This window comes from Gracilinanus agilis, chromosome 2, assembly GCF_016433145.1.
Source record: "Gracilinanus agilis isolate LMUSP501 chromosome 2, AgileGrace, whole genome shotgun sequence".
Classification (NCBI taxonomy): domain Eukaryota; kingdom Metazoa; phylum Chordata; class Mammalia; order Didelphimorphia; family Didelphidae; genus Gracilinanus; species Gracilinanus agilis.
In genome coordinates, this window is record NC_058131.1 from 158754196 (window position 1) to 158779957 (window position 25762).

At 41.9% G+C, this 25762-nt stretch overlaps 1 protein-coding gene across 1 annotated transcript in view; it reads left to right on the plus strand.

Moving 5' to 3' along the window:
- Positions 1 to 19681: 19681 nt before the first annotated feature.
- Positions 19682 to 25762, plus strand: part of PEBP4 (phosphatidylethanolamine binding protein 4) — a 301778-nt gene continuing 295697 nt past the window's right edge. Inside the window, 3 exon segments of the mRNA XM_044663477.1 lie at positions 19682 to 19904; positions 19907 to 19950; positions 25386 to 25519. Coding sequence (XP_044519412.1) covers positions 19682 to 19904; positions 19907 to 19950; positions 25386 to 25519 — 401 coding nt within the window.

Consider the following 25762-nt stretch of genomic DNA (forward strand, 5'->3'; position numbering starts at 1 on the left):
AAAACATATCTATCAAGAGTTAACAGTTCCTCTAAGCCCAGAAGTCCTTCTGCAGAGCATCAGTTTGGGTCCAGAAGTTCTAGAAAATGGACGATTTGAGTTTAAGCTCTTCACTACTGCTCTCTTTTTAGCAGGTCCAGGAGTGTGTGGGTTTTAAATTAATATTCAATAACTAAGTATTATTTAATAAAGTTTTATTAATAATAAAGTAATAATAAAGAAGAGACCTAGCTATTCAGCCCACTTGCAAGAGCAAAAGAGGAAGAATGAGGCGGAGCCTCAGAACTTATACAAAACATGACTGTGCAAATGTAGGTAAAAGGAAAAGCTTTCTAGGTAATATGGAAAGGAATTTTGGGTAATGTAATTTTTAGGGGTTCAAGATATTTCTAACTACACAATTGCCCATTCAAAGCTTGTTTAACACATCTAGATTCCCAGTAAGCAGTTGACTTCCTCTCTCCTTAGGATTTGTTTTGTTTTGTTTTTTAAATAAAAAAAACAACCTTTACTTTCTGTCTTAGAACTGCCACAAGTGAAGAGAGGTAAGAGCTAAGGAGCTAGGGCTAAGTGACTTGCTCAGGACCACACAGCTATGAAATGTCCAAAGTTAGATTTGAACTCAGGTCCTCCCAACTCCAGGTCTGGTTCTCCATTCACTGAGCAGTGCACTAAGGCGCCCCTCCTCTCCGAGTTTTATCACCACGGAGCCCCTAGGGACTGAGGTTTCTAATATCACTCCCAAGTTCTCATCCAGTATGCTCCTCCCAGTAATGATTAGCCAGTTAATATCCATTAGCCTTTTACAAAAGGATATGAATGGAGAAGGGACAACAAGGCAGATGGTACAAAATATGTCCCTGAGCCAGAGGGGCATTCTCCTTGCTGCACATATTCAGCCCCTGTGGAGACCAGGCTCCAACAGGCTGGTACAAAACATCCTTCCTCTCCATTCAACCCAAGGACAAACTCCTTTCAACTCACATTTGGACTCTGGGGAGAAACTAACACCCAAAGGTAACAAGGCACCAGTATAGGGAACACATGTGACTGAGGGGGACTTCAGGGCTCTGGGAGTCCTTTTGTCCCTTTATGGAACCTTCAAGTTCCTTTCAGAGTATAGCCTTAGCCAATGGTCATCTCTCTCTTGCTCAGTTGGACTAATTCCTTGGCCTTGGAAGATGTCTTAGAATCAATGCACCGATGGATCAGGTCAAGCAGGTCATTCCTCAGGGCTGCCCCAGGAGACTCAACCCCACCCCTTGCTGCTCTAGGTCTTATCAGATGCTGCTGCTCAGTTCCTGACTCTTGTTCCTGGGGGATCCTCAGAAAGTTCTTCCTAGCCCAGTGATAGGCAACCTTTTGAGTTTGGTGTGTCAAAATTTGCCAAAAAAACGAGCATAACTTGGGTGGTGTGTCACTTAAGAGGAAAAAATCATAATTTCACGATATTTATAGTCTAAATAACAAAAATGTATAATTCTAATATATAACTATTTAATAAACCAAAATAAGTAAATCAATATAGGAAGAATTGTCATCTATAGTGCACAGAGTGTCTACACTACACTACAGCAAATGTTTCATCTTCAGCATGCTGCCCCATACTTCTATGTATGCGGCCACGTGCCATTGAAAATGGCTACACGTGCCAGTGCTGACACGTGTGTCATAGGTTTGCCATCACTGTCCTAGCCTTTGGAAGCTAGTCTGTTCTATCTCCGGATACTCAATCACCTATGATGAGGAAAGAAGAAACAAAAGGGTAGCAACCATGTTGCTCGAGGAGGCGTGGTGGCTAGATGCCTGTGATCAGGTGCCCAAAGCTACTGACTCTCCTCCTACCCAGTGGCTCACAGCAGTTTTTTCTCCTATATGAGCTGACAAGAGAGGTCAAAAAGGGCCAAGGGACATATTGATCCTTTTACATTTCAAACTCAGTTCTGCCTCTGCCAACCAGAAAACTTCTCCTCATCGTTGCACAGCACAAGCCCCTCAATTATTCATAACCAGAAGTAAATGCACCAAGTGGCATAGGATGGATGGAAACCAACAGGGAATATTGCAAATGGTTTGAGAACTGAACCCGCACTGACCAGGCTCCCATCTATAGCTGTCACTCAACAACAGAACAGAAACTTTGGGAAATGCTCTGATCTCGGAATTCACAATACTGGGAATATATCCAAATGGACTTGGAAACTTGATTTGGCCCAACGTGTGGAATTTGGTCCCGATTGTATTATTGCCGATAGGGACCCTCCACCCTCTTTGGGCTTTAGCTAATTCATGACAGAGTAGAATGAATAGACCCAGCAGTTGATTCCAATAAGGAGAGAGCATCCTCTGTCACTGCTCCAGCTTTCTTCTCTAACCTCGGCTTAGCACAGTAACTCTCTACTGCAGCTGTGTCAGATCCAGTTGACCTTCATTCCAAACAAATCAACAGTATTAGGTACCTACTCTATGCCAGACACTATGCTATATGTGTGAGATACATATTTTTTAAAAATATCTACTCTCAAGTAGCTTACATTTTAAAGGTCAAAAGCTCTTATTGCTAGGCAGAAAATTGGAAAAGGGGCGGCTATAGAGTAAGGGAGCTTCTGAATTTTTCATATTTTTTTTGCTTCTTACAAACAAAATATCTTTCACCAACATTCATATACCAGTTTGTTTAGCTATTATCCAATCAATGGGCAGCCCACTTTGTTTCTGGTTCTTTACTACTAGTGCAAAAGTCCTGCTATGAATGTTTTGGTAGACCTGGAACCTTTCCCCTGTCTTTACTTCCTAGAAGTACATACCTAGCAGTGAAATCTCTGGACTAAGGGATTTAAACATTTTTAGTCTCTTTTTAAGGATAATTCCAAATTGCTTTCCAGAATGGTTAAACCATTTCAGAGTTCCACCAACATTGTAATAGTGAGCCTGCCTTTTCTGAACCCCTCTCTAACACTCTTCCCATATTTTTGTCATCTTTACCATTTATTGGCTTTAGGTAAGATCTCAGAATTGTTTTATTTTTTTTTTATTATGAGTAATGGAACAATTTTTCATAGCAATTTTTGCTAATTTGCAATTCTTTTAAGAACTATCCAAACATTGTAAAGAAAAACTTTGATGTGCTTAAGAACTCTGATCAATAAAATCACTAACTATGATTCCACAGGTATGATGTTAAAACTTACTACCCATCTCCTCATAGAGATGATGGACTGAAGATTTAGAATGAGTCATCATTTTTGGATGTGGCCAATGCTGAAATTTATTTGTCTATGCATATTTGTTACAATGGTTTTGTTGTTCTTTCAAACGGGCAGGAGGAGGTGGGAGGGAAAGAAGAAATGAACAATTTCTCTTCTGATCCTAGCTGCATTATATTTTTGCAAAAAATGTTCAATGTCATGTACTTGAAACTATCTACTTTATCTTCGTTATCTCCTTGATTCCTTTGCCTGGTTGAGAATTTTCTCAAAGGCATAAAGGAGATAAGCAACTCCTTCAATTTTCCTTCATTTAAAGAAATATTGTAACCATTTATGTTTAGGCTATATTTCTATCTGGAACTAACTGTGGTATTGTTTGTTGCCAGTTGGGTTCCCATTTTTTTTTCTGGCTTCTTTTGTCAAATAGGGAGTTCAAATAACTTGTTTTCTTGAGTTTATTAAACACCAGGATATTGAGTTTGGTTGTTTCTAATTCTTGCGTATCTAGTATGGTCTGCTGATCAACTTCTCTATTTTTAGCCCAAACCAAACACTTTTGACCATTTCTACTTTATTATGTACTTTGAAATCTAGAAGTGCTATTCTCCCTTCATTCTTATTTTTTTTCATTATTTCATAAAATTCTAGACTTTTGCTCCTCCAAAATATTTGTTATTTTGCCCAACTCTATAAAATAACTCTAGAGAACCTGCTCTATAAACCAGAGATTTTCTGAGTGGCCTAGGGTGGTCGTTGGATGTAAAGAACAAAACAGATTGGAAGCACGGCTTGTTAGCTCAAAGTACTCCGAGGTACAATGGAGTCACAAGTTTATTATATAGGAAGTTAAAGATCCCCTTCCCCCAAAAGCCCAAGAAAGTTTCCCACAATTACACAGAGCAGTATTTTCACCATAGACAAAACAAAAGCCTTAGAAGCTTCAAGGTGTAGATAAAAACCTATGCTAAACTATCAACTATATGTGTTATCATTAAGCGAAGTCTGGGACATTTTGTTAGGATGGAAAGTCCCTGAATTTCTCAGCCTTGATGGTATTAAACAATATTTTTGAGACCCATTAGTCTACTTTGATTCGCAAAATGCCCCTGCTAAGGGTTCAGCCTTGGCTGTACCAGGCAGCTGTATTCTTGGCCAAAGGGGAACAGTGTTAACCCTCTTACTGCTGGTTTACTGAGAGCTCAAAGCTTTTTCAGTAAGACTATATTGCTTTTTAAAGAAAGGTGTGAATTATGAAAATGATTCAAAAGAGGAATCTCAGATTTTTATCTTGGATAACCCAGTCCAGTCTTAACCTTAAAAGGGAGGGGGAGTTCAGCACATGGCTCTGCTGGGCTGTGTTGACCTTTTGATGAGGTCCAGATAAAAATATCTATTTGAGATTCTAATTTCTCTTAACGGCTTCCCACAAATAACCATGTAATAGTTATATAGAACTAAATCTCTAAAGCAAGTGATATCATTATTTTTTATTATGTTGGAATGTCTAACCATGAACAGCTAATATCTTTCTACAGAAATCTTTTTTTATGAACAATATTTTGTAATCATGTTTACCTAAATTTTTAGATTTCTCAATATATCATCTTTCAGATATTTTATTTATTTTATAGTTATTTTAAATGAAGTGTATCTTCCCATCATTTCTTCTACATTTGGTTTATTATTATATGAAATATTGATTTTGTGTCTTGCTAATTTATTGAAGCTACTCCTCTCCATTTGCTGATTCTCTGGAGTTTTCCAAATAAGCCATTCTTTTTGTCTTGCAAGGAGGAATAATTTTGTCTTTTTTTTGTCAGTGTTCATTTCTTTTCTTTTTTTCTTACTGCTATTATAATAAGAATAAAAAAATAATTTTCCCAATTGCATGTAAAAATAAATTTTAACTTCATTCTAAAATTTTTTGAGTTCCAAATTCTTTTCCTCCCTCCTACCCTACCCCTTTGCCCGTCCTGAGATAGTAAGCAATTTGATATAGGTTTTACATGTATAATCATACAAAACAGATTTCCATATTAGTCATATTGTGAAAGAAAAGACAGACCAAAAAGAAGCCATGAAAAAATAAAAGTGAAAAATAGTATGCTGCACTCTGCATTCAGACTCCATTAGTTCTTTCTCGGAAGACAGCATTTTTCATCACGTCCTTCAGAATTGTCTTGGATCATTGTACTGCTCAGAGTAGCTAAGTCATTCACAGTTGATCTTCATACAATATCACTGTCATGGTATATGACATTCTCCTGGTTCTTCTCACTTTGCTTTGCATCAGTTTGTATAAGTATTGCCAGGTTTTTCTGAAATCCTCCTCTTTCTCATTTCTTATAGAACAATAGTATTTCTTTATAATCATGTATCATAATTTGTTCAGACATTCCCCAGTTGATGAACATGCTCTCAATTTCCAATTCTTTGCCATCACATAAAGGACTGCTATAAATATTTTTATACACTATAGTTCTTTTTTCTTTTCTTTCTTTTCTTTTTTTTTTTGTTCTCTTTGGGATACAGATCTAGTAGTGGTATTGCTGGGCCAAAGGGCCAGCTGGGTCACAATATTTTAGCCCTTTGGTCATTGTTCTAAATTACATTCTAGGTTTGGATCACTTCAAAATGCCATCAACAGTGCATTGTAATAAGACAAAAGAGTAACAAGGGCTATACACAACTGTTAAGCGACTTGCTGAGGGTCATACAGCTAGGACCTGTTTAAGGCCAGATTTAAATCCAGGTCCTCTGGACTCCAAGCCTGATGCTCTATCCACTGTGTCACCTAGCTGCTCCCCATTCCCTTTTTTCCCATTCTCTTTTGATTACTTTATTCCTATTTTTAAAAACATTAATTTAATGTTTTTCTTTTTCCATGGACTCCTCTTATTTTTCCTTTCCATGACCTATCTCTTATTCCTTGAATTTAGTAAAATTTTCTTTCTATTAATTTACTTATTCCATTTACTCCTTTTATCCATTTCTCACCTTTCCTTAGCCTTTTTCTTGTGCAGATTATGTGTGGTTCAAAATCAAAACTGCCTCTCCCCACACACTGAGCATAGCTTAAGTAATATTCTTTTGTAGTTCCCTTTTCTAAAAAGTTTCTTGAACTCTTTTCTTTATTTCTATCCTCCTTTTTTTCTTCTGAACTCTGTTCTCTAATTCATGGACTATACTCTGACATGTTCCTTTGTTTAGGGTTCCCTTATTTTCACAAGAGGTAGAGCTTCTATTGTACCAACCACTTTTGAACTATCTCCTCTGCCCTTTTAGGGTATTTCCAGATCTCATATCATCAATCCCCCTTTTTTTATTTCGACAGGGTTTTCTGCTGTGTTTCATCCCCATAAGTATTAATTCATAAAGTAAACAATCCATGAACTGGTAAGTCACTCTCTAACCGGAGTCATTAGCTATGGTTCTGCCTCCAGTCCATAGTGCTGCCTCCTAAGACGAATATATCCTGTATCTGGATCTAAGTTTCACCATCACTACCCTTTGTGTTGGCTACCCCCAGGGCCTTATTAATATCCTCTCCTGGGGTGGAATGCAATCTTGGGAAGCATGATCTTTGCTTAGAAAAGATAGCCATCTATTGTGCACACTCTCCCTAAACAAAACCCTCTATGAAGTCTGAGTTTCTCATCACAAATATAACCTTCCTCACTCCCAGAGGGACATTCTTTAACAATAATCTTCAGTTTTTTTCCCCTGGTGTAAGATTCATTTTCTCCTCTACTCTCAAGGCTTTCCCTTACACTTTTACTTTTTTACTCCTCTACCTTTTACTTTCCCTTTCCCCTCACACTTGTTGAAAAACTGAATAAATAACTATCCCTCTTGTTCACCTCCAGACTGAGTAGAATATGTAGTATCTTTAAGCTCTTATTTTCCTCTCTTACCACTCTGTAATGCCCCCTCTGGAGATACTGATTTGCTTAAACAGGATTATAAAATATTCAGTTCTTCCTCTTTCCCTAATCTTGACTCTTTAAGATGCTCGTCTTTTAACTTTTTAGATTCCTCTGTGAGTGTGTGTGTGTTTTAAACCCTTACTTTCTGTTTTAATAACAATTATAAAACAGAAGAGCTGCAAGGACTATGCAATTAGGGTCAAGTGGCTTGTCTAGGGTCACACAACTAGGAGGTGTCTGAGGTCAGACTTGAACCCAGATCCTCCCAACTTCAGGCTTGGTGCTCTATCCACTACGCCACTTAGCTGCCCCCTTTTTGTGTTTTGCTAATTCCTCTTTTGATCAAAGAAAAGAAGGAAGGAAGAAGAGAAAAAGAGTAATTGTTTGGAAATATTAAAGAGTTGATTTCCTTTAGTCTTTTCTTGATAATTATACTTATTTATACTTATTTACTTTTCTTGTGTTTCTCTTGTTCAAGGCATTTGCTGTTGGAATGTTCTGCTTACTTTTGGAGGGGATGGGGGGAAGGGTGGTGTTGTAGGGACATCCCAAATGTTTTTCTTTTGTTGAAGGTCCAGCTTCTTTTCATTGATCAATAGGTTTAGTTTCAAAGCATGTAGGTTACTTGAGATTCTTTGTTTTGGGGAATATCTTGTTCCATTCTGTTTTCTGATTTCTAAAAGCTGTAAAATAACCCTGGGATATTTAAGGTGATAATCCTTTGTAGCTGAAAATTTGCCTGTGACTGCTTCTAAAATGTGTTGTTTGACAATGAAATTTTAAAAATTAGACACAACATGCCTTGGGGTTTCAAAAATGAAGTCTTTCTTTGGTGAAGATCTGTGAATTTGATCAATCTGTATTTTGTTGTTTGTATTTAAAAGTCCCTGCATGTTTCTTGTATTTTTCCTATAGCATAGCATATAGATTTTTAAACTGATAATGTTGGGAATTTCTTTGCAATTTCCATTACACCCCAAATTGTGAACCTATATTCTCAAATTCCATATTAAAGACTCAGCCCAAATAGGAAACAGGTGGAAGCTAGGGTGATCAGGCTACCAAATTTCCAAGAACTTGTTTGATTGGCATGCAGATGAGGTTAGGACAAGAAATAAAAGTCAGGTGAAAGACTTGAACCACATTCCTTTATTATGCCTATAACATATTCTGGCCATTAAAACCTCATTGGTCTTCCTACCACTCCAGAGGGATTCTGGTACCATAATATAAATTAGCAATTTCAAGGTCCTCTTTGTCTGGAGCAAGCCCTTATAGCAGATTTCTGGTGGAGAATGTGAGCAAGGATATTTGATTTTTTCTTTTTCAGAAGAAAGAGAGAAAGAGAGCTTAGGATATTTTCAAATAGATTTAAAAAATCTTTACCTTCTGTCTTAGAATTGGTTCCAAGGCAGAGGGGTGACAAAAGTGATTGGGATTAAGTAACTTGCCCAGGGTCACATAGATAGAAAAGTGTCTGTGGTCAGATTTGAACCCAGGATCTCCCATCTCCAGCTCTGCCTCTCTATCTTCAAATAGATTTTAAAACAAAAAAAACTGTGGGGTAATTTGGGGTAGGAATTTTCATTTTTATTCTTTCTTTTCAGCTTGGGAAAAACAACCCCTTAGTATCCTATTATTGATCTAATCAAGGAACCTTGTCATGTAGTTTTGTATTCCTATGTAAAAATACAGGTGATTTGGGTGTTGAGTAATGGGACAGTGCTTCTGCAAGGAATCCTTGAACAAATGAAATTCTAAGGTTAGAAGGAGTAGGTAAAGCTCTAGTCTTCTCTGTGTGGCCATTCTTTCAGAGTGGCAATTATTAGTATATAATCTTCATTTCCCCCTCCTTTTCCCTACTTGCTGTATTTGTGGGAGCAGAAGCAACTCCCATTCATGAATCCTCTAGCAGGATTTTCCTCATTTTCTTTTCTCTTTCTGAAACTCTTAAAACGGTAAGATATTTTTAGTCATAGAGGCTAGGGCATCCCAAGTGGAAGAAGACAACAGGCGACAATTTTTCTTTGCTTTTGAGTTTATCATTTCAGAGGACTCACTGTATGGGAAATATTAGCATTGCACAAACAGATGGAATCATGTTGACTCTCCCTTGATCTACGGGTCCCCTTCAGCCCTGCTCCTCTTCTCCATGGCTGATGTTTACCATACACATTTGATTTCTTTCTTGGTCTCCTTGGTCTTCTTGCAGACCAGAGCACATAAACATTTTCACCCACCTCTGATACCTTATGTCTAACATATGTCCTGAATGACTAGGTTCCCTAGAATTAGGGCTGAGGCTCTCGACCTCCTAAGATTGATGGGACAGAATTGCCATAGCAGAAAATCAGCCTCGGGCTATCTCAAGGAGCACATACTGATGTAAACTCTTATATGGAAGGGCACCACCTTCTAGCCACTGGGGAGTGGGGAAGGAGTCATGGCCATGATGTATGAGATTTCCGGGGAGAAAGGAAAACAGAGATGGCATACAGCTTCCCTAGCTGCCCACCCAGGAGGTGACATATCAGAAGAGACACAGAGAAATGCTGACACCAGGGAAGGCACATGTAATAAACATAAAATGCAACTACACTCTTCCTCAGTTCTGAAGTTTCCCTTTGGTTCTGAGTCATTCTGCCAAGAACCAAAGCTGCCCAAAGGCTCCCCTACAGAAAAGTGCCAGAGCCATAAGCAAATTCCTCTGAGTGGAGGATAAGGAGGTTGAAGGGGGTATGAGTCCCCCGTCTGGGGCTGAGGTCCTTTAGAGAAGACCTCTAGGAAGTGGGAAGGTTAAGGAACTGGGAGGGCAGGAGAAAAGGCTATATAGGACAGAGAAAAATGTTGGGGTGAAGACAGAGCTCTCGCACTGAGTTTATTGGAGAGGAGAGAGAGAGTGGTCTCTGTGTCATCTATGGTGGTCCACAGATAATAGCCATAAGCACAGAAACAAAATAAAGTGGCCTTCAAAAGGAGAATGGTGGTGGCTGAGTGTTAACAGTGACTCAGCTCACTCCCAGCTGTGTAGCTGCCCCTGGCCATGGTGCTGACAAGCCCCCTCTCTCCTCCCTAACACTGCCCCTACTCCCCACCCCAATTCCTATGAGAAAAGCAGCAACCATTTGAAAACTATTATAGTAGATTTCATTTAAAGAAGGAAATTCAAAGTAGATTTAAAAAACCCTTTTCTTTATCATACCCCAAACCATAGTATATGTTTTAACTTTTATGAAATTGCAATGACAGTATATTTCTCAAAAAGTACTCATGTTGCTATATAGCCCAACCATCGTTAGGAGAGAGAAGCACAGGTGTCCATCATGAGTGACTGTCTTGTCTTTGAGCTGGTCTTGAATTCAGTTTAAGGAAGAGGGAAAGCTTAAATGGCTGGTGAATGAATTCACTGAATTTATTTGCGGGCAGATGTAGTTTTTTTTTTTTTAATACCCTTACCTTCCACCTTAGAATTAATACTGTGTTGGTTCCAAGGCAGAAGAGTAGTAAGGGCTAGGCAATGGGGGTTAAGTGACTTGCCCAGGGTCACACAGCTAAGAAGTGTCTGAGGTCAGATTCAAACCTACCACCTCCCATTCCTCCCTTGGCCTGGTTCTCAATCCACTGAGCTACCCAGCTCCCCCCCCCCCGATGTAGTTCTAAAATACAGACCAAAGCATACTAACTAGAAGGAATTAGAAACATGTAAAGAGAGAAATATATTCTGAAGCATTTTTTAAACCTTTACCTTCTGTCTTAGAGTCAATACTGTCTATTGGTTCCAAGGCAGAGGAATGGCAAGGGCTAGGCAATAGGGCTTGTGACTTCCCCAGGGGCACATAGTTAGGAAGTGTCTGAGATCAGATTTGAACCCAGGGCCTCCCATCTCTGGGTCTGACTCTAAATCCACTGAGCCATCTAGCTGCACCCCCTTCCCCCCAACCCCCACCCCCAAGCATCTAAGGCAGGAAGAGTTGAGGTCATACTCAATTAGGAGACTAAATTTGGAAAAGGAGTTCAGAAAAAAAGGGTGTGTGACTTGACAGACTTTCAAAATTTGATGCCCCCAAAGGAAAATTATGTGAAAAGTAGGAGTTAGTTTAGAAAACAAGTGACTTTGAGGCTAATAAGATGGATGGGCACAATTGGGAAATTACAATAGGAATGTAAAAGAAAGATTGCTTAAATGCAAGAGTGAATGCTTACACTGGCAGCCAGGAGGAGGAATTGGAAGATAGTGGGCAATTGAAGTAAAAAACAATGAAAGAATTTTAATTGAGTTCCTGAAGTCCTAATAAGATTTATCTGATTAGCCCATGGACTACTGACTCATCTCATGTGGCCGTATTGGAGTAGTAGGAATGAGTGGAGGAGCAGCCTCATCAAAGTGATGCTGGACTTGACTAAAATCCCCCATGTCATTAAGGCTAGCCATCCCTTTGGTTCTTTTCAACATATCTCTGCTGAGTTAACCATTGATTTCCTTCCTTCAAAGGAAAATCCTGCATTACCTGGTGGACCATGGACCCATCTAGTATGCCTGTGGATAGGTAGTATGTAGACATATGGCATGAAATGAAAATCCCAGCCCAAGACTTTACCCAAAGAAGGGAAGCCAGGACTAGCAAAACGATGCAAAAAGCACTCTGCAATTCCCAGACCTAAACCCAGAAGAACATAGGCAGCTTCTTAATGGCTTCACACTGTTAGCTAGCCACATGGTGAAAGAGTGGATGAGGAGTCAGGCAAAGGGAAGGCGGAAACAATCCAAAGAATGATCTCTTCAGGACTTTTGTTCTTCCTCAAACAAAAGTGAGAAGTATTAAACTCTTTGAAATCCCTGTCTATTCTGGGTAATAATAAAATAGACGGATTCAATCCCCTATCCAGGAGAATAGTGCTTAAAAGACGAAGGGAGATGCTTTCAAATAGGCACAGGATGGAGAGACCCTGCCCCAGCTAGTCACTACTTATGGATTATGAATAGGTCACCCTGGGAAAAGTCCTTGGATTCCCCCCAGCCCCTGCCTCCCACTATGAAGAAGAGATGATAATGATTTTACAAGATTTAGGGAATATTCCATTTGAGTGATAGAGGGCACATCCTCCCAAACAATACCCTGCTTAAATCCACCTGCAGTTCGTTTGAATAACCCAGACGAGAAATAGAACATTTGGAAAGCAGCTCTGAACATTTTTGCCTCAATATTCCATCCCCACCACAACCCATCAGGGAGCCTTATGTTTGGGACCATGAAGACACTCAACAGCTATTGGGCCACATCCAATAGCTTAAGAATGCTGCAGCGTGTTTGCTGTTTTTAAGTTCAGAGTTCAAAAATAAGGAAAGGAAAGGAAAGGAAAGGAAAGGAAAGGAAAGGAAAGGAAAGGAAAGGAAGAGGGAAAGAAAGAAAAACAAAAAGAAAGAAAAAGCAAGCTGTAGAGTAGAATGTGGTCAGGTAGTAAGAGGAGGGTCAGGCTTCCTGACCAGTTGATGCCCTCATGATCATCTCAACTTAGCCAGACTGATCCCCAACAAACAGAGTAGATCATGTAAGGGGAGAACGAGAGGGCCTTCTCAGACAGTCTAAGCACAGGTTGGGGGTGCATTGAGACTAGTTTGGGTGTGTTCCTCTAAGCAGAGTGAGACAAGACTAGGGTTACCTTGTTTGTGCAGAGACAACAGTTCTCCCACAAAAGGTCAGTAGAGATATAGCGAGAAGAACCAAAGGAATGGGAAGCCCTAATGATGGGTAGGAAGGTCCTAAGGGACGGGACCAGGCTAAAGACCTAAATAAAGCACCTCCCTCAAGAGGACTGGGATGTATGGTGCCAAATCGCCCAGGTCTACTTCCTGGAGTCCACCTAGGTATTAATAAAGTGACCTACTGTGTCACAGGTTCCCTATATCACTCTTCTGCGATGTGGGATGTAGAAAAGGTCTGGTACTAGATATGGTTTTATGGTCACCCTGAATATTGGAGTAGATGCTAGACCCTCCTCCAGATGCCTTAGGATAAAGAACCAGTTAGTCCAGTCATTCCCATATTGAAGTACAGAGGGACCATTCATCATACCTTACATTAGCCAGAGCTATATGGTAGGTACAGTAAGCATGATGGGATCTGGGTCCCATGATCCACAATGTCCAAGGGTTGAGGAACCTCCCAAAAGGACCTCCAAAAAGGAAGAATAGCCTCTAATACAAGGACATGATGGAATTTGGCACCTTGAGTACCAATATTTGTTGGTTTCTCCTGACCAAGGAGATATCTATTTCAGTACATCACTGGTTTCATGAATTTTGGGGGCTGGCATATATTCCTAAACCAGCCCTGGGTAAAGATTTCCATTTGTGTTCCAACCCAGCGGGGAAAAATCCTGGGCGACCCTGGACACCATTTATCTCTTCTCTGACAAGATAATCTGTGGTGTGTATCCCTTCTTTCGGACTGACATCACCATACCCATTCTTGTAGATGTGAGGCAGTTTCTCCAGGCAGTGGCAGAAACTGAGGAGCACTCCCAAGGAAGACTGGACAAGATGATTGGACTAGACACAGTTTTGAATTCTTGCTCCTGGCGGGAATCCTTTCCGGGATGCCTCAAAGACAATAACTATTAAAGGTTTAGACATATTTTTTCAATGCCTTTGTTTGGGATTTTGCTAAGAATTCCTATGTTACTATATCCTTATGTCTATGGGAATGATGAGCTTTTGTAAAAGAAAAAAAAAACCCAGTGCAGCACACTTGGGAAGAACCTCTGTGGCTGCCTACCATCATTCAAAGTATGGAATGATGCAGCCTGACCAGACTAGGCATCCTCCCCAGTCCCCCTGGGAGGAAAGGGTCAGGTAGACAGAAACATGACTGAGCAATCCATGAGCATGCCTCCTGTGACATGAGAGGAACTCTATCAACCCCTGTGTGTGTCCTTATCTAGCTTTACTCATGGTTGGCATCTTCAGAAGCTTTTGGGGGGCCCTGCTTACCCTAGGCTAATGTTTTTGAAAAATGAAGCTCCAGAGTAGCTGCCATTACCCACCTGAGTATAAAACACTGCTACCCCTAACCGCTGTTGCCACTCAGACCTTTCTGGACATATTTTGCCTCTCGGGGACCAAAACAGACTGCTGAGAAACTGAGTGGCTGCTGGAGTTGGTTAGTGCATATGTCCTTGTATCCTTTCTGTGGTTACCACTGGTGGTTCAGATATGATCAATAAACCCTGTAGAGCTGGATTTAAGGAATTTTTTTATTCCCTGAAATCTAGGGTTCTATTAAATTACCCAGGAAGTGGGAGAAGCTTCCAACCATTTCTTAAGAGTTTGATTTCAAAGATCCTCCATTAAATTACTCTGATGCTTCATTGTGGTGTGGAGGTGACCCTGGATTCTCAAAGGCCATGCCGGTGGAATGCAAGCACTGACAGTTTCTACCAAGCTAGAAAGGCTTCAAGTGCGGGCCTGGCGATGGGCTATGTCTTATGTCCAAAGACCAGATGACCAAGTTCGAGGACACTCATCACCAAGTTTGGCTTTGGGGTGATGACTTTTGGTTCAGGCTCAGGAACTCTTGTAGCTGACTCATACTAAGTTCTCTTTGGGTTGTGGTCTGGATCAGGAAAGGGGCTATTCATACTGATGAAATCACAGATCCTTGAAGTATTGAAATGATTTTTATCAACCCAGAAGAATACTGGTTTAGATTTGGGAAAGGGAGCTGAAATCACTATTCTATGGCACCAAAAACTGTGCATTTGTCTGAGGAGCTTGGCACTGCCACCAGCAAGTTTAACAAGAAACTAGTTTAAAAGTTTCTCTTGTAGTCAGATGCAGATCAAAGCATACTATCTTTCATGTTAGTTTATTTTTATTTTGAGGTTTTGGTTTTATATGTGTATTCTCTTATGACAGCGACCAGTATGAAAATATATTTTGCATGATAACACATGTATAACCTAGATCAAATTGCTTACCATCTCTGGGAGTGGGGAGGGAGACAATTTGGATCCTGTAATGTTGGAGAACATATGTTGAAAATTGATATTACATGTAATTGGGAAAATAAAATTTCTTTTTAAAAAAGTTCCTCTGGTTCCATGTTTAATCATGTTGTAAAAGTGCACATTTATATCCATGTGTACTTGTATATTGACTGTATGCTGATATTTTTTGGGAATGTCCCTATGAATGCTTCTCTGGGACATGAAAGTGACCATGTCTATGTGCATGCTCATGCCCACTGGATGTGCACAGATATGTACATTGGACAATTTGCTGACGTTGGAGGAGTTCCTTTGGTTCTGGAACATCAGGTGTGCTGCTCATTCAAAGCAGAGTCCAGAAGGAGCCAACTTGGGTAGAATAGTCATGGGCAGAGAAACCAGCCCAGGGCAACCAGGCTTTCTCCTAGAGCACTGACACCAGAACCAGGGAGGGGATGTTACTTCCTGGAAGAAAGGGGCAGGGTCACTTCCTCCTCATGGAAAGTCTTATTTCAATGTGGTCCTCTGTCCCTGGCTGCTACCACCCCAGTTGTGTCATTCTGGAGCCCCTCTTCATGGCCTCTCCCTTTCCCTCCAATCCAGAACAGCCTGAGGCAACATGGCCACCATTTTCCTACTGTGCCTCAGTGGGACTGTCATCTGGACCACCACAGTTTCCTCCCAAATCTGGCTTGAATAAAAACAAAGCATGGCCTATAACTGGTGTTATTGTTCAGTGTATGCCTATAATGTCCTTTTGTTTCTTTCAAAGAGACTTCATTTTAGGGATTCAGCTTATATTTGAGGATGGTCTGTATTGAGACCAGTAATACATTTTTAATGAGGACCTCATTAGATATGTTCTGTGGTGCTCAAGGCATCTCCTCTAGGGACAGGAAATCAGGATCTGACCACGGCTTTCATCACTGACCATTCCATTTCTGGAGCTGCACAGACCTTGACCCTGGATGGATGCAAATACAAGTGAACACCCCTGTGCACCACAGTGATTGCATAAGTGGAGAGGACCAAGGGCCAAACACCACAGCGCGGCTGCACCTCCCAGCTATAGCTGGCTTCTACTCTACACTCACATCACAAGCTCCATTTTCCCCTCTCCCTAGGCCCCTTTGATCTCAGTCACCCCAGCCCCCATTTCCTAAATAAGCCCTGGTTTTCCAAAATATCTGAGAAGTACCAGGGTAATCAGTCACCAATCCTTGCTTAAGCCATTCATGGAAACCCTAGACTTGAGGGAATAGCCAAAGAAGTCTTTCACATGCAGACCAAGCCTGGGTGCACCTTGGTGTTCTGTTCTTCTATGAGAGTCAGTTAGGAGAGTCACAATTTAGAAGACTGAACTTGAGATCCTGTAGGAAACCTTCATACCATTATGTTGGTGTGGACCTTCTATCACTGGGATTCTACCAGACTGAAACTTTGAAAGTATCACAGGAGAGGGAAGGGTGTTATGGTTTTGAATCCTAGGGTAAGAGTCAAAAAACTCTAGAACTTGTAGGTCCGGGACCCATGCGATTCATTTGCAGCAGGCTGCCTCTGTTCTAGACCTGCCTTCTCCTCTCGTCTAATTTCTGGAAATTTCCATACTCAATGCTTATATTCCCTATTTATTCTCTGGGTAACATCTAGTGTCTCCTTGCCTGTGACATCAGAGATGGAAAACCAACCAGATGCTCTGAGCTCCTTACAAGACCTATGCCAGGGAACTACCTAGTCTGAGGTAACAGTTCCCAGAGGCTGCCCCACACGCTGGCTAGAAGCAAAAGAGAGCCTACTGAAGATATGAGGCTAAGTCTGAGTATGGCCTTTCCAAGGCACCATCTCTGATCTCCTTCCTTCTCTTCCTGGTGTGGTCCAAAGTCACACCAAGGTTCCAGCAACTTCCCTGCTTATAACCTTTTTTTGTGGCTGTGACCCCTGCTTCCCACTCCTGGTGCCTTGTCCCACAATACATTTCCCCAAGGTGCCTTGGGCATTCCCCTGTGTGAGTTAAAATGTGCCATAATAAAGGTCAATTTATACTTTTCTGGTCTGTCTGATTCTTTTGTGAAACTTCCTCTGAATCCCATATTTGTTATATAGGACCTTGAGGAAACCGGTCCCTTTGAGGACAAAAAAAAGGGTTGGGGAGGGATGGCCAGCACACGTTGGCTAATTCATCATTAAAAGAAAGTTGTGCCCAGATTCAAGCCACAGAAGGAGAGGCCTCTTTTCCTCAGTGTGTCTCCTTCAACTTCATCCACCCAGGATTAACCAGTTCCAGATTGCTGGCTTCCTTCCCAATGGATACTCCATTTGGCAGGTTTGGATTTCTGCCAGCCCATGCAATTGATTTTGACCTGGATTATCTACTTCCAAGACATTGATGGAATGGCTTGAACTCTCCAGATATTCATTATCCATATTCTCTTGGCTCCTGAACAACTTAGAGAAGGCAGAATATTCCAGCCCTGACTCTCTTAGGCTGATTCCCTATAACTGATTACCTCCCACTGCTTCTATCCCCGATGCCCCACAAAAATACCAGTATCATTTGAGTTTCTAAACCTCTTGAACATCATTTTATTCCTCTTTTTAGCAGCTCAGCCTGGGTTTGTTAGATGGAGAGAGTATACATTACAAGCCAGCTCTCATCCTTATAAGGAAGTCATGTCACATCTCTATATACCTCAGTTTCCCCATGTGTAGAAACCCCTTTCATCTGTGGATTTGGGGGGAGGTTGAGAAACCAAATATTGCCCATACCATCTCTTCAGAGCTCATGAGGTTTGATAAAGCAAGTACAGAATCCAAATAGGGTTGTTTTCCCTTAAGTACCCAGGACAGGGGTGGCAGGATCTGGTTCTACAGGCTTGGGGAGGAAAGCTGAACAGTGTTAAGTGTGAAGGCATACTGTACGAGCTAAACAAAATTTTATTTGGCATTTGTAAAAAGCACTTTAAAAAGATCGGGCCTAGCCAAATCGGCTGGCTTATAGACTTAGGACATGTCAAGGAAGATTCCACTCTCTCTCTCTCTCTCTCTCTCTCTCTCTCTCTCTCTCTCTCTCTCTCTCTCTCTCTCTCTCTCTCTCTTCCTCAGGCAAATCCTGGTCTTTGAATAGATAACATAATTTCTCTATAACAACCCTTTGTACTACCAGCTAAGTGGCTTATCCAGAAGAGAAACAAAGTTGGGCAGCCTGTAGTAGATCCTGCAGCTAACTAAATTATTAGTCAAAGGAACTGTGAATAAGAGACCTTCTGAGTCAAAAGATAAGGGAGATGCTTTGTGCAGAGCCAGGCGGGGACAAAGAGAGAAACTAATGGTCTCCAAGGTCAGGGGAATGGGCAAATGCAAAGACAAAAGCTGCTTAACCTTAATAAATGTCCCTGCCCCGGGAAAGCAGGAGCACTGGGCAGGGAGGTGATAATCTTACAGGTTAGGGAAGGCCACAAGATCTTTGACCTTTGCCTACCTGGGGGCTCTTTGACTAGGCTAGGTGGGCAAAGACCCTCTCTCATAAAGCAAACTGCCTCACCTAGAGGGGTCTGGGATAGGACCCTATGCCCTAAAGTCTGCGGGATTGAAGGATGCCAGCCAAACCACCAAATGGAATGAGGGGCTAGAGTATTTAGGACAGGATCTATATCGATGCTTACTGCTTGGCCCAAGGGCCATTCCTGCTCTCTGGCCCTGAGGGAACTTGCCTACGAGCAGAAAGGACTTGTGGGGAAAAGTCCATCCTGCTCTGCTTACACAGAGGGAGCTTGAAGTGCCCTCTCCAGGACCACTGACTCTGGAAATGGGGAGCAGAAGCTGGAGACCACTCTTGCCCTTTTTCCCTCCCCTACTCCCTTCATCCACTCCACAACAAAGTTTATCAATATGGTTCCTCTTTACAAAGCATTGCTTCTCAGTTACCCCCTCTGTAGATCATCCCATTTCATCCACTGATTCTCAGTGAGTTTGTCTCTTCTGAATGCCTAAAAAGAGGGAGTCCTAAGTCTCAGGCTGGTTATTTTGGGGCTGGTAGGAGAGAGGGGTAGATCCTAAGCCTTGAGAATAAGGAGACCTGTCACAGCCTCAGTCACTTTTGAGGAAAGGAAAAGTCTGTGGGGTTCTGAGAGATGGAGAGTGACTATTTGGACAATGATGACTTAAGGGCTTAGGGCTTGAGCCCAGGTGTCCCAGTCCTTTCTCTAACATAGGTGAACAAAAAGATTTTTCACTGCCTTCAGAGCAAGCAAAGTTCAATTCAATTCTCTCCCATTTGTCTTGTTTCTCTTTCCCATTTCTGTGTCCTTCCCTCTATTTCTCTCTGTCTCTCTTGAGTCTCTTAATCTAAACATTTCCTCTTCTGGATCTTTCTCTGAGTCTCTCTCTTTTTCTCTCTCTGTCCCTCCCTCCAGATCCCTTGAGCAGCGGGAAAATGTCAACCTGGAGTCTTGCGGGGGGAAATACTTAGAAAACCCATCCACTATTCTTTTCCTAGTATTCTAGGTCAGGAGCCACATCTCCTGACTACCACACCACCTCTTCCCTCTCCAAACCAACTACATGAATGCAGAGAATCTTTGTAGAACTCTCAGAACTGCCCCACCAACGACCAACTGTCACACAGGTTCTCAGGGGCCTTTCCTCATCATCGGCCACCTGGCTGGTAGGCAGCCCACCTTAGTCTACAGTAGCCCAAACTGTGGTTATCTAGAGTGGGAAGAAGGGTATTCCCACCTTCTCTGGCTCAGCTCCTACATTCTCACCCAGGTTGCTGACTAGAGACCACCAAATCCCCTTTGCCACCACCATTGCTTCCCATTCTGCTCTGGGTATGTTATAGAGATTGTTCCCCTCTACTAACTGAGACTGATTTAGGAGTCTTCAGTCAGAAGCTAGTAGAGCTAGGAAAAATTTAACATCAAGATACATGGCAAAGAGATGTGAGATCCTGGGTTCAAATCTGTATGACCCTGGGCAAGTCACTTACCCTCCATTATCTAGCCCTTACCTCTTCTCTGCCTTGGAACCAATACACAGTATTGATTCTGAGACAGAAGGTAAGGAAGAAAGAGAGACAGACATGACAGATAGACAGACAAACAGACAGAGAATGAGAACAGGTTGTTAAAGTAGGTGGGGAAAAATATTTGAGCTTCAGTTGAGTCAAAGACTATAGCAGTACTTCTAAATTTTCAAAGATTTTAAATACATATATGTACATATATATATCTGAAGGGCAGATAGGTAGCACATATTACATAGAGTTCCAGGCCTGGAGCTGGGAGGACTTGGATTCAAATCTAGCCTCAGGCATTTTTTAGCTGTGTGACCCTGGGCAAGTCACTTAAACCTCATTGTCTAGCCCTTACTGCTCTTCCATCTTAGAATTGATATTAAGACAGAAAGTACAGGTTTAATATATATGAGTCTAGATTCAAATCCTGGTTCTGCTACTTATCTATGGGATCATAAGCAGGCCACTTCTCTATAGGCCTCTGTTTACTCATTTGTGATGTGATAGGGTGGGAGCAAATAAGCTCCAAATCCTTTGATGCTGGAAGTCAGGAGCTCTGAGTTCTATATATCCTTATGTCTAATAGGTTTAGAAAATAAAATTCTGTCTCCTCTCAATTTCCTCCTGCATGAAATATGTAGAATTATCCCTACATCCTCCCTATTTCAGAACTATTTGGAAGAGTTATCATGTCTATAATAAAGGGCCTTGAACTCTTTTGAAAAGAGACACTAGTAAATATGTGGCTAATTTGGGCTCAATTCTTCTCTTCCCACAAAAGGCCTATAAAGGTTAGCTCTTCAGAGCCTGGAGGAGGGTACAAACGTGTCTGAAAATATTTCCAAGTCCCTACTATGTATTTCGTTAGGATGACCTTGGCTCTCCCTCTCACCTACGTCTGTGAATTTAGCCATAAGCACCTTCACTTTCTAGGGCAGATGGGTTCATTAATATGGGAGCATCCTCAGCGGTTGGCTTCTGGGACACCACCAGAGGGGATACTTGGAGAAAAGACCCCAGTGGCCTCCAGAGTTTCTAGGGTCCCTCCAGAGCAGGCCTGAAGGATGCCGAGCTGCTCCCTGGCCAAAGGACAGGATGACTGAGTACTTACTGGGAAAAGGTCCATCCCAGAGGGCAAATGGGCACTTGGCTTTTGGCTCAAGAGAGCATCTATCCATTAGTTTGGGGACAGAGTCCACAGAGGGAAACCAAGCCTTTGGAGATTGTGTGAGAGACCTAGCATCCTGGGAAATCACCTCCTCCACCTGATTATTTGATAGAAGGAGGCCTTCTGACTCTACCACCCTTCTTTCTGGTTCCTCTTTACAAAGCTTCGCATCTCAGTTTCCCCCTCTGTAGAACATGTCTCATGCCCTATGCCGACTGAAGCATGAATATACAGTTTTTGCTTAATCCAGAAAAATAAATAAAAAATTCTACAGGGTCACAAAGAGAAAATAGAAATTCTCTCTTTAAAAAAAACAAAACAAAACAACACACTGAAACTGCATCGTTAGCAATAGTTACAATGCCATTTCTAAATTGAGCATCTGGACTGAAAAGGATCAGGTACTTAATAAGTACCAAAAGTACTTAATAAAAGCTGACATTTCTAAGGGACTTTTAAGTGTTTTTCTTACAACAAACCTATGGGGTAGGTAGTATGCATATTCTTATCCCCATTTTGCAGATGAAGAGACCAAGACTCAGTGAGTTTGATAGTTTTTAATAGATAAGAGTTTTGGGGGGTTTTGTTTGTTTTTTACTTCTATGTATTTGGTTTAAATATGGAGGGAAGGAGAATGTATAGAATGTCAGACATGAAAGAGACTCTATAAATGGTCTAAATCCAACTCTCTCCTTTTACAGATAAGTAAACTGAGACCTGCGGTGAAAATTTATCACACCAATTCGGTCTCCAGGCTAAATGATAGCTTTATTGAGAGGTGGCCAGTCTCACAATAAAGCCAGATTCTGGTCAAGCTCAAAACCAGAGACCCAGAGCCTTAGGAGATAGCCTTTTTTATGCTATCATCAGAGAAATCTGATGACACAGTGACAGAAAATATAATCAAAATTAAAGTAGAATGGATACAAAATCTTTCACGTGGGTAGTTCTTAATTAATGGCACAAGTGCTGATTAAGCTGGAAAGTACAAAAATAATCACTATGGGTGGTAACTTTATGTTTCTGGCCTTTCTAAGACCGCTGCAATAAGAGTCAGGGTCTAATTGTTTCCTGCTGACAATTATGATTTAATACGAGGAGTGAGCAGTTAGATGGTGGTCAGTTTGCACCCAAGAGCAGCCCTCCACCTCCTGTCATACACAGAGAGGGTGTGATGGGCTAAATGGAAACTCAAAATGCCTATAAATGAGGTTTAATACCACCCTAAACTGTATTTTTCTTAGCTAATATTTATAATTCTTATGAAGCAAACTATATTATTTGACTATTAACTCAAGACTAATGATTATGTTATTAAAATAATCATAAAGGCTAATATAAATATAAATAAATAAAAATAAACTAAATATAAAAAAATAAAGGCTAAAATAATCATAAAAGGGGGCAGGGTTTTATATTCACAGGCCAGAGTAGGAAAGTCATTTTATTCAAGGTCCCACAGCTACACGGACACCTACGTCTCACTCTCCCATCCATCCTACCTATCTTGACGTTGTCAAGCACTCGCCAGTCCCTCTGCATTCTTACACAATCTTCGATATTCATAGAAGGATAGAAAATAAAAATAAGAAATGGCCTCTCGGTATTTCCCCTCCAAGTTTTTCCTTTATAACTCTAGTAGAAAGAATCTCTAGATAATCATTGAATTTCGTTAAATTCAACTCGACACTTATCTAGCACTCAGTGCTCATTGGGCCCCGTCCCTTAGGCTCATCCTTGATATGTTTTTTAATCCAAAATCCAAAAAGGAGCTCCATATGAAGAAAACATGCAGTGGGTTTGTCTTTCTTTTTAATTTCTTAACTGAAAAAAAGGGAATATGAAAACCATCTTCCTAGTTTGGAAGTCTATGGATTACTTTAACTAACCTTCCTACATCTCCTTTATGAACTATATAAACTCCTTGAGAACAGGTAAGGACCAAAGCCAAATTATGGGTACAAAACTAGACACTATATATTCATTGACATCTAGTTCTTTTGATGGACCCCCAGTTTTTCAAAAACCCACCTCACAGAAGGGTTAAAAGAACCCTTTAGGGGCAGCAGTAGATTGAGAGTCAGGCCTAGAGACGGGAGGTCCTAGGTTCAAGTCTGGCCTCAAACACTTCCCAAGTGTGTGACCCTGGGCAAGTCACTTGACCCCATTGCCTAGCCCTTACCACTCTTCTGCCTCGGAGCCAATACACAGTATTGACTCCAAGACGGAAGGTAAGGGTAAAAAAAAAAAAGAACCCTTTACCTTCCACTGAGAATTAGATCCATTTCTGGGGCAGTTAGGTGGCACAGTGGATGTGCCTGGAGGTCTATAGGCAAGAAGAACTAAATTAGAATCTGACTTTAGCTGCATGACTCTGGGCAAGTCATTTAACCTCTGATTCAGTTTCTTCAACTATAAATTAAAGCAAATAATAGCATCTACCTCCCAGGATGTGAGGAACAATATATTTTTATTTATAATATATAAAAATAAGTATTAGAAATATGAATTAGAAATATATTATAAATATAACTACATAGTATAGTATAACATAAGTATATAGAATATAATGAAAATATATTTTAAATTTTAAATTTTATTTTTTTTATATTTACATTTGTTTATATTTTTATATATAACTATATTTTTCAGTTTTTACTTTTTGTCTTAGAATAGATATTGAGAATTGGTTCTAAGGCAGAAGAATGATAAGGATTAAGGGTTCAATGACCTGACCAGGGTCATACAGCTAGGAAGTATTTGAGGTCAGTCTTGAATCCAAAACTGGGCTCTCTATCCACTGAGCTATACAGCAGCTTGTTTGTTTGTGTTAAAATCCTTGCATTCCGTCTTAGTATCAATTCTAAGGCAGAAGAACAGCAAGGGCTAGGCAATTGGGGTTACTTGCCCAGTGAAGAAATGTCTGAAGCCAGATTTGAACACTTGTCTTCTTGATTTCAAGTCCAGGAGGCAAGAAGAACCACTGAAGGTTTTAGAGCAAATGAGTTCTTAGGGGGAGATTAATCTGGTACTGTCTTGAAGGATGGGTGGGAAAAAGGAACATCCGAAGGTATTTCTTTTTCATTTTTTTGTTGTTAACTTTTACCTATTGGTTCTAATACAGAAGAGTGGTAAGGGTGGGCAATGGGGGTTAAGTGACTTGCCCAGGGTCACACAACTGCGAAGCGTTTGAGGTCCCATTTGAATCCAGGACCTCCCATCTCTAGGCCTGGCTCTCTATCCACTGAGACACCTTAACTGTCCCAAATCCTACTTTTTTCTCCTTTTAACCCTTACTTTTTGTTTTAGTGACAACTAAGACAAAATGGCAAGGGCTAGATTAAACGGGGGTTAAGCAGCTCCCCCAAGGCTCCATTCTTAGAGAAAGTCAGAGGCCACATTTGAACCCAGGTCCTCCCCACTCCAGCCCTGGTGCTCTATCCACTGAGCCACCTAGCTGCTGCACCCCCTTCCCCCCAAAGGGCATTCTTCTGCCTACCCCACTTTACCCACGCCAGCCAGGGAAGCATCCAGGGCAAACGAACGGGGAGAAGCACATCAGGCATTTAAAAGATGGAGGGAAAAAAAAAAGTGCCCGGGTCCAGGGAATGTTCCTCCCCTTCTCCCTGCCACCCACTCTAGGGTCATAAGCTTCTGAGAGAAGGAGGCCGGGCTTGTGCCCTACTGCCTGACAGCCCAGCCAGCCGGGAGCTGGCCTTGAGCCTCCCAGCCAAGGGGAGGCCCCGGGGCAGGCCCAGCAGCTTATATAAGAGCCTCGGCCTTCCTGGAGAGCAGCCAGACCCAGCAGAGCTCTACCTGCCCTGGAAGGGCCCAGGCAGAGGGAGGCAGGGGCAGGCCGGGGTGTCGGGAGTCGGATCCTGCTTGGAACAGGCCCAGCTGCACTGTTTGCCTCCCCAGCCAGGGAGGGCCCAAGAGAAAAGGTGCTTTTGTCCGAGTCCGGCTCCCTCCCCGGGCTAACCCTGTGTGGCCCGCAGGCCTCTGTGGCCCGCAGGCGGTGGGACGGCATCCCTGGGAGGGGAGGCCTCGCCGCTCCCTGACACCAAGTCCTTGTCTCACCACAGGTTTCAATGGAGCTGTTCGTGGCGGCCGTCCTGCTGGTGGGCCTGGTGGGGATGGTGTCCGGCCAAGGGAGAAACAGTAAAGATGATAATTGCGTCTACCGGACTCTCAGTCCAGAGGATGCTGCGTTCTGCAAGTAAGTCGAACCCACAGGGGCGGCGGGGACGAGGGGAAGAGGCAGGATGGGTCTGGGGGCTTGTCCTGGGGACCCGAGCCACGGGGTTCTCCTTGGCTGGGGTCCCGGGGCTGGGGGGGAAGATGGAATCTTAGGGACCACCTGGGCCGAGAGCAAGTGGTCTCGCTCCATTTCTGGCTCTGAACAGGCCTCGTCCTCTGGAGGTGGCTCAGCCTCTCGTCTCCCTTCCCTGGCGAGTGGGGC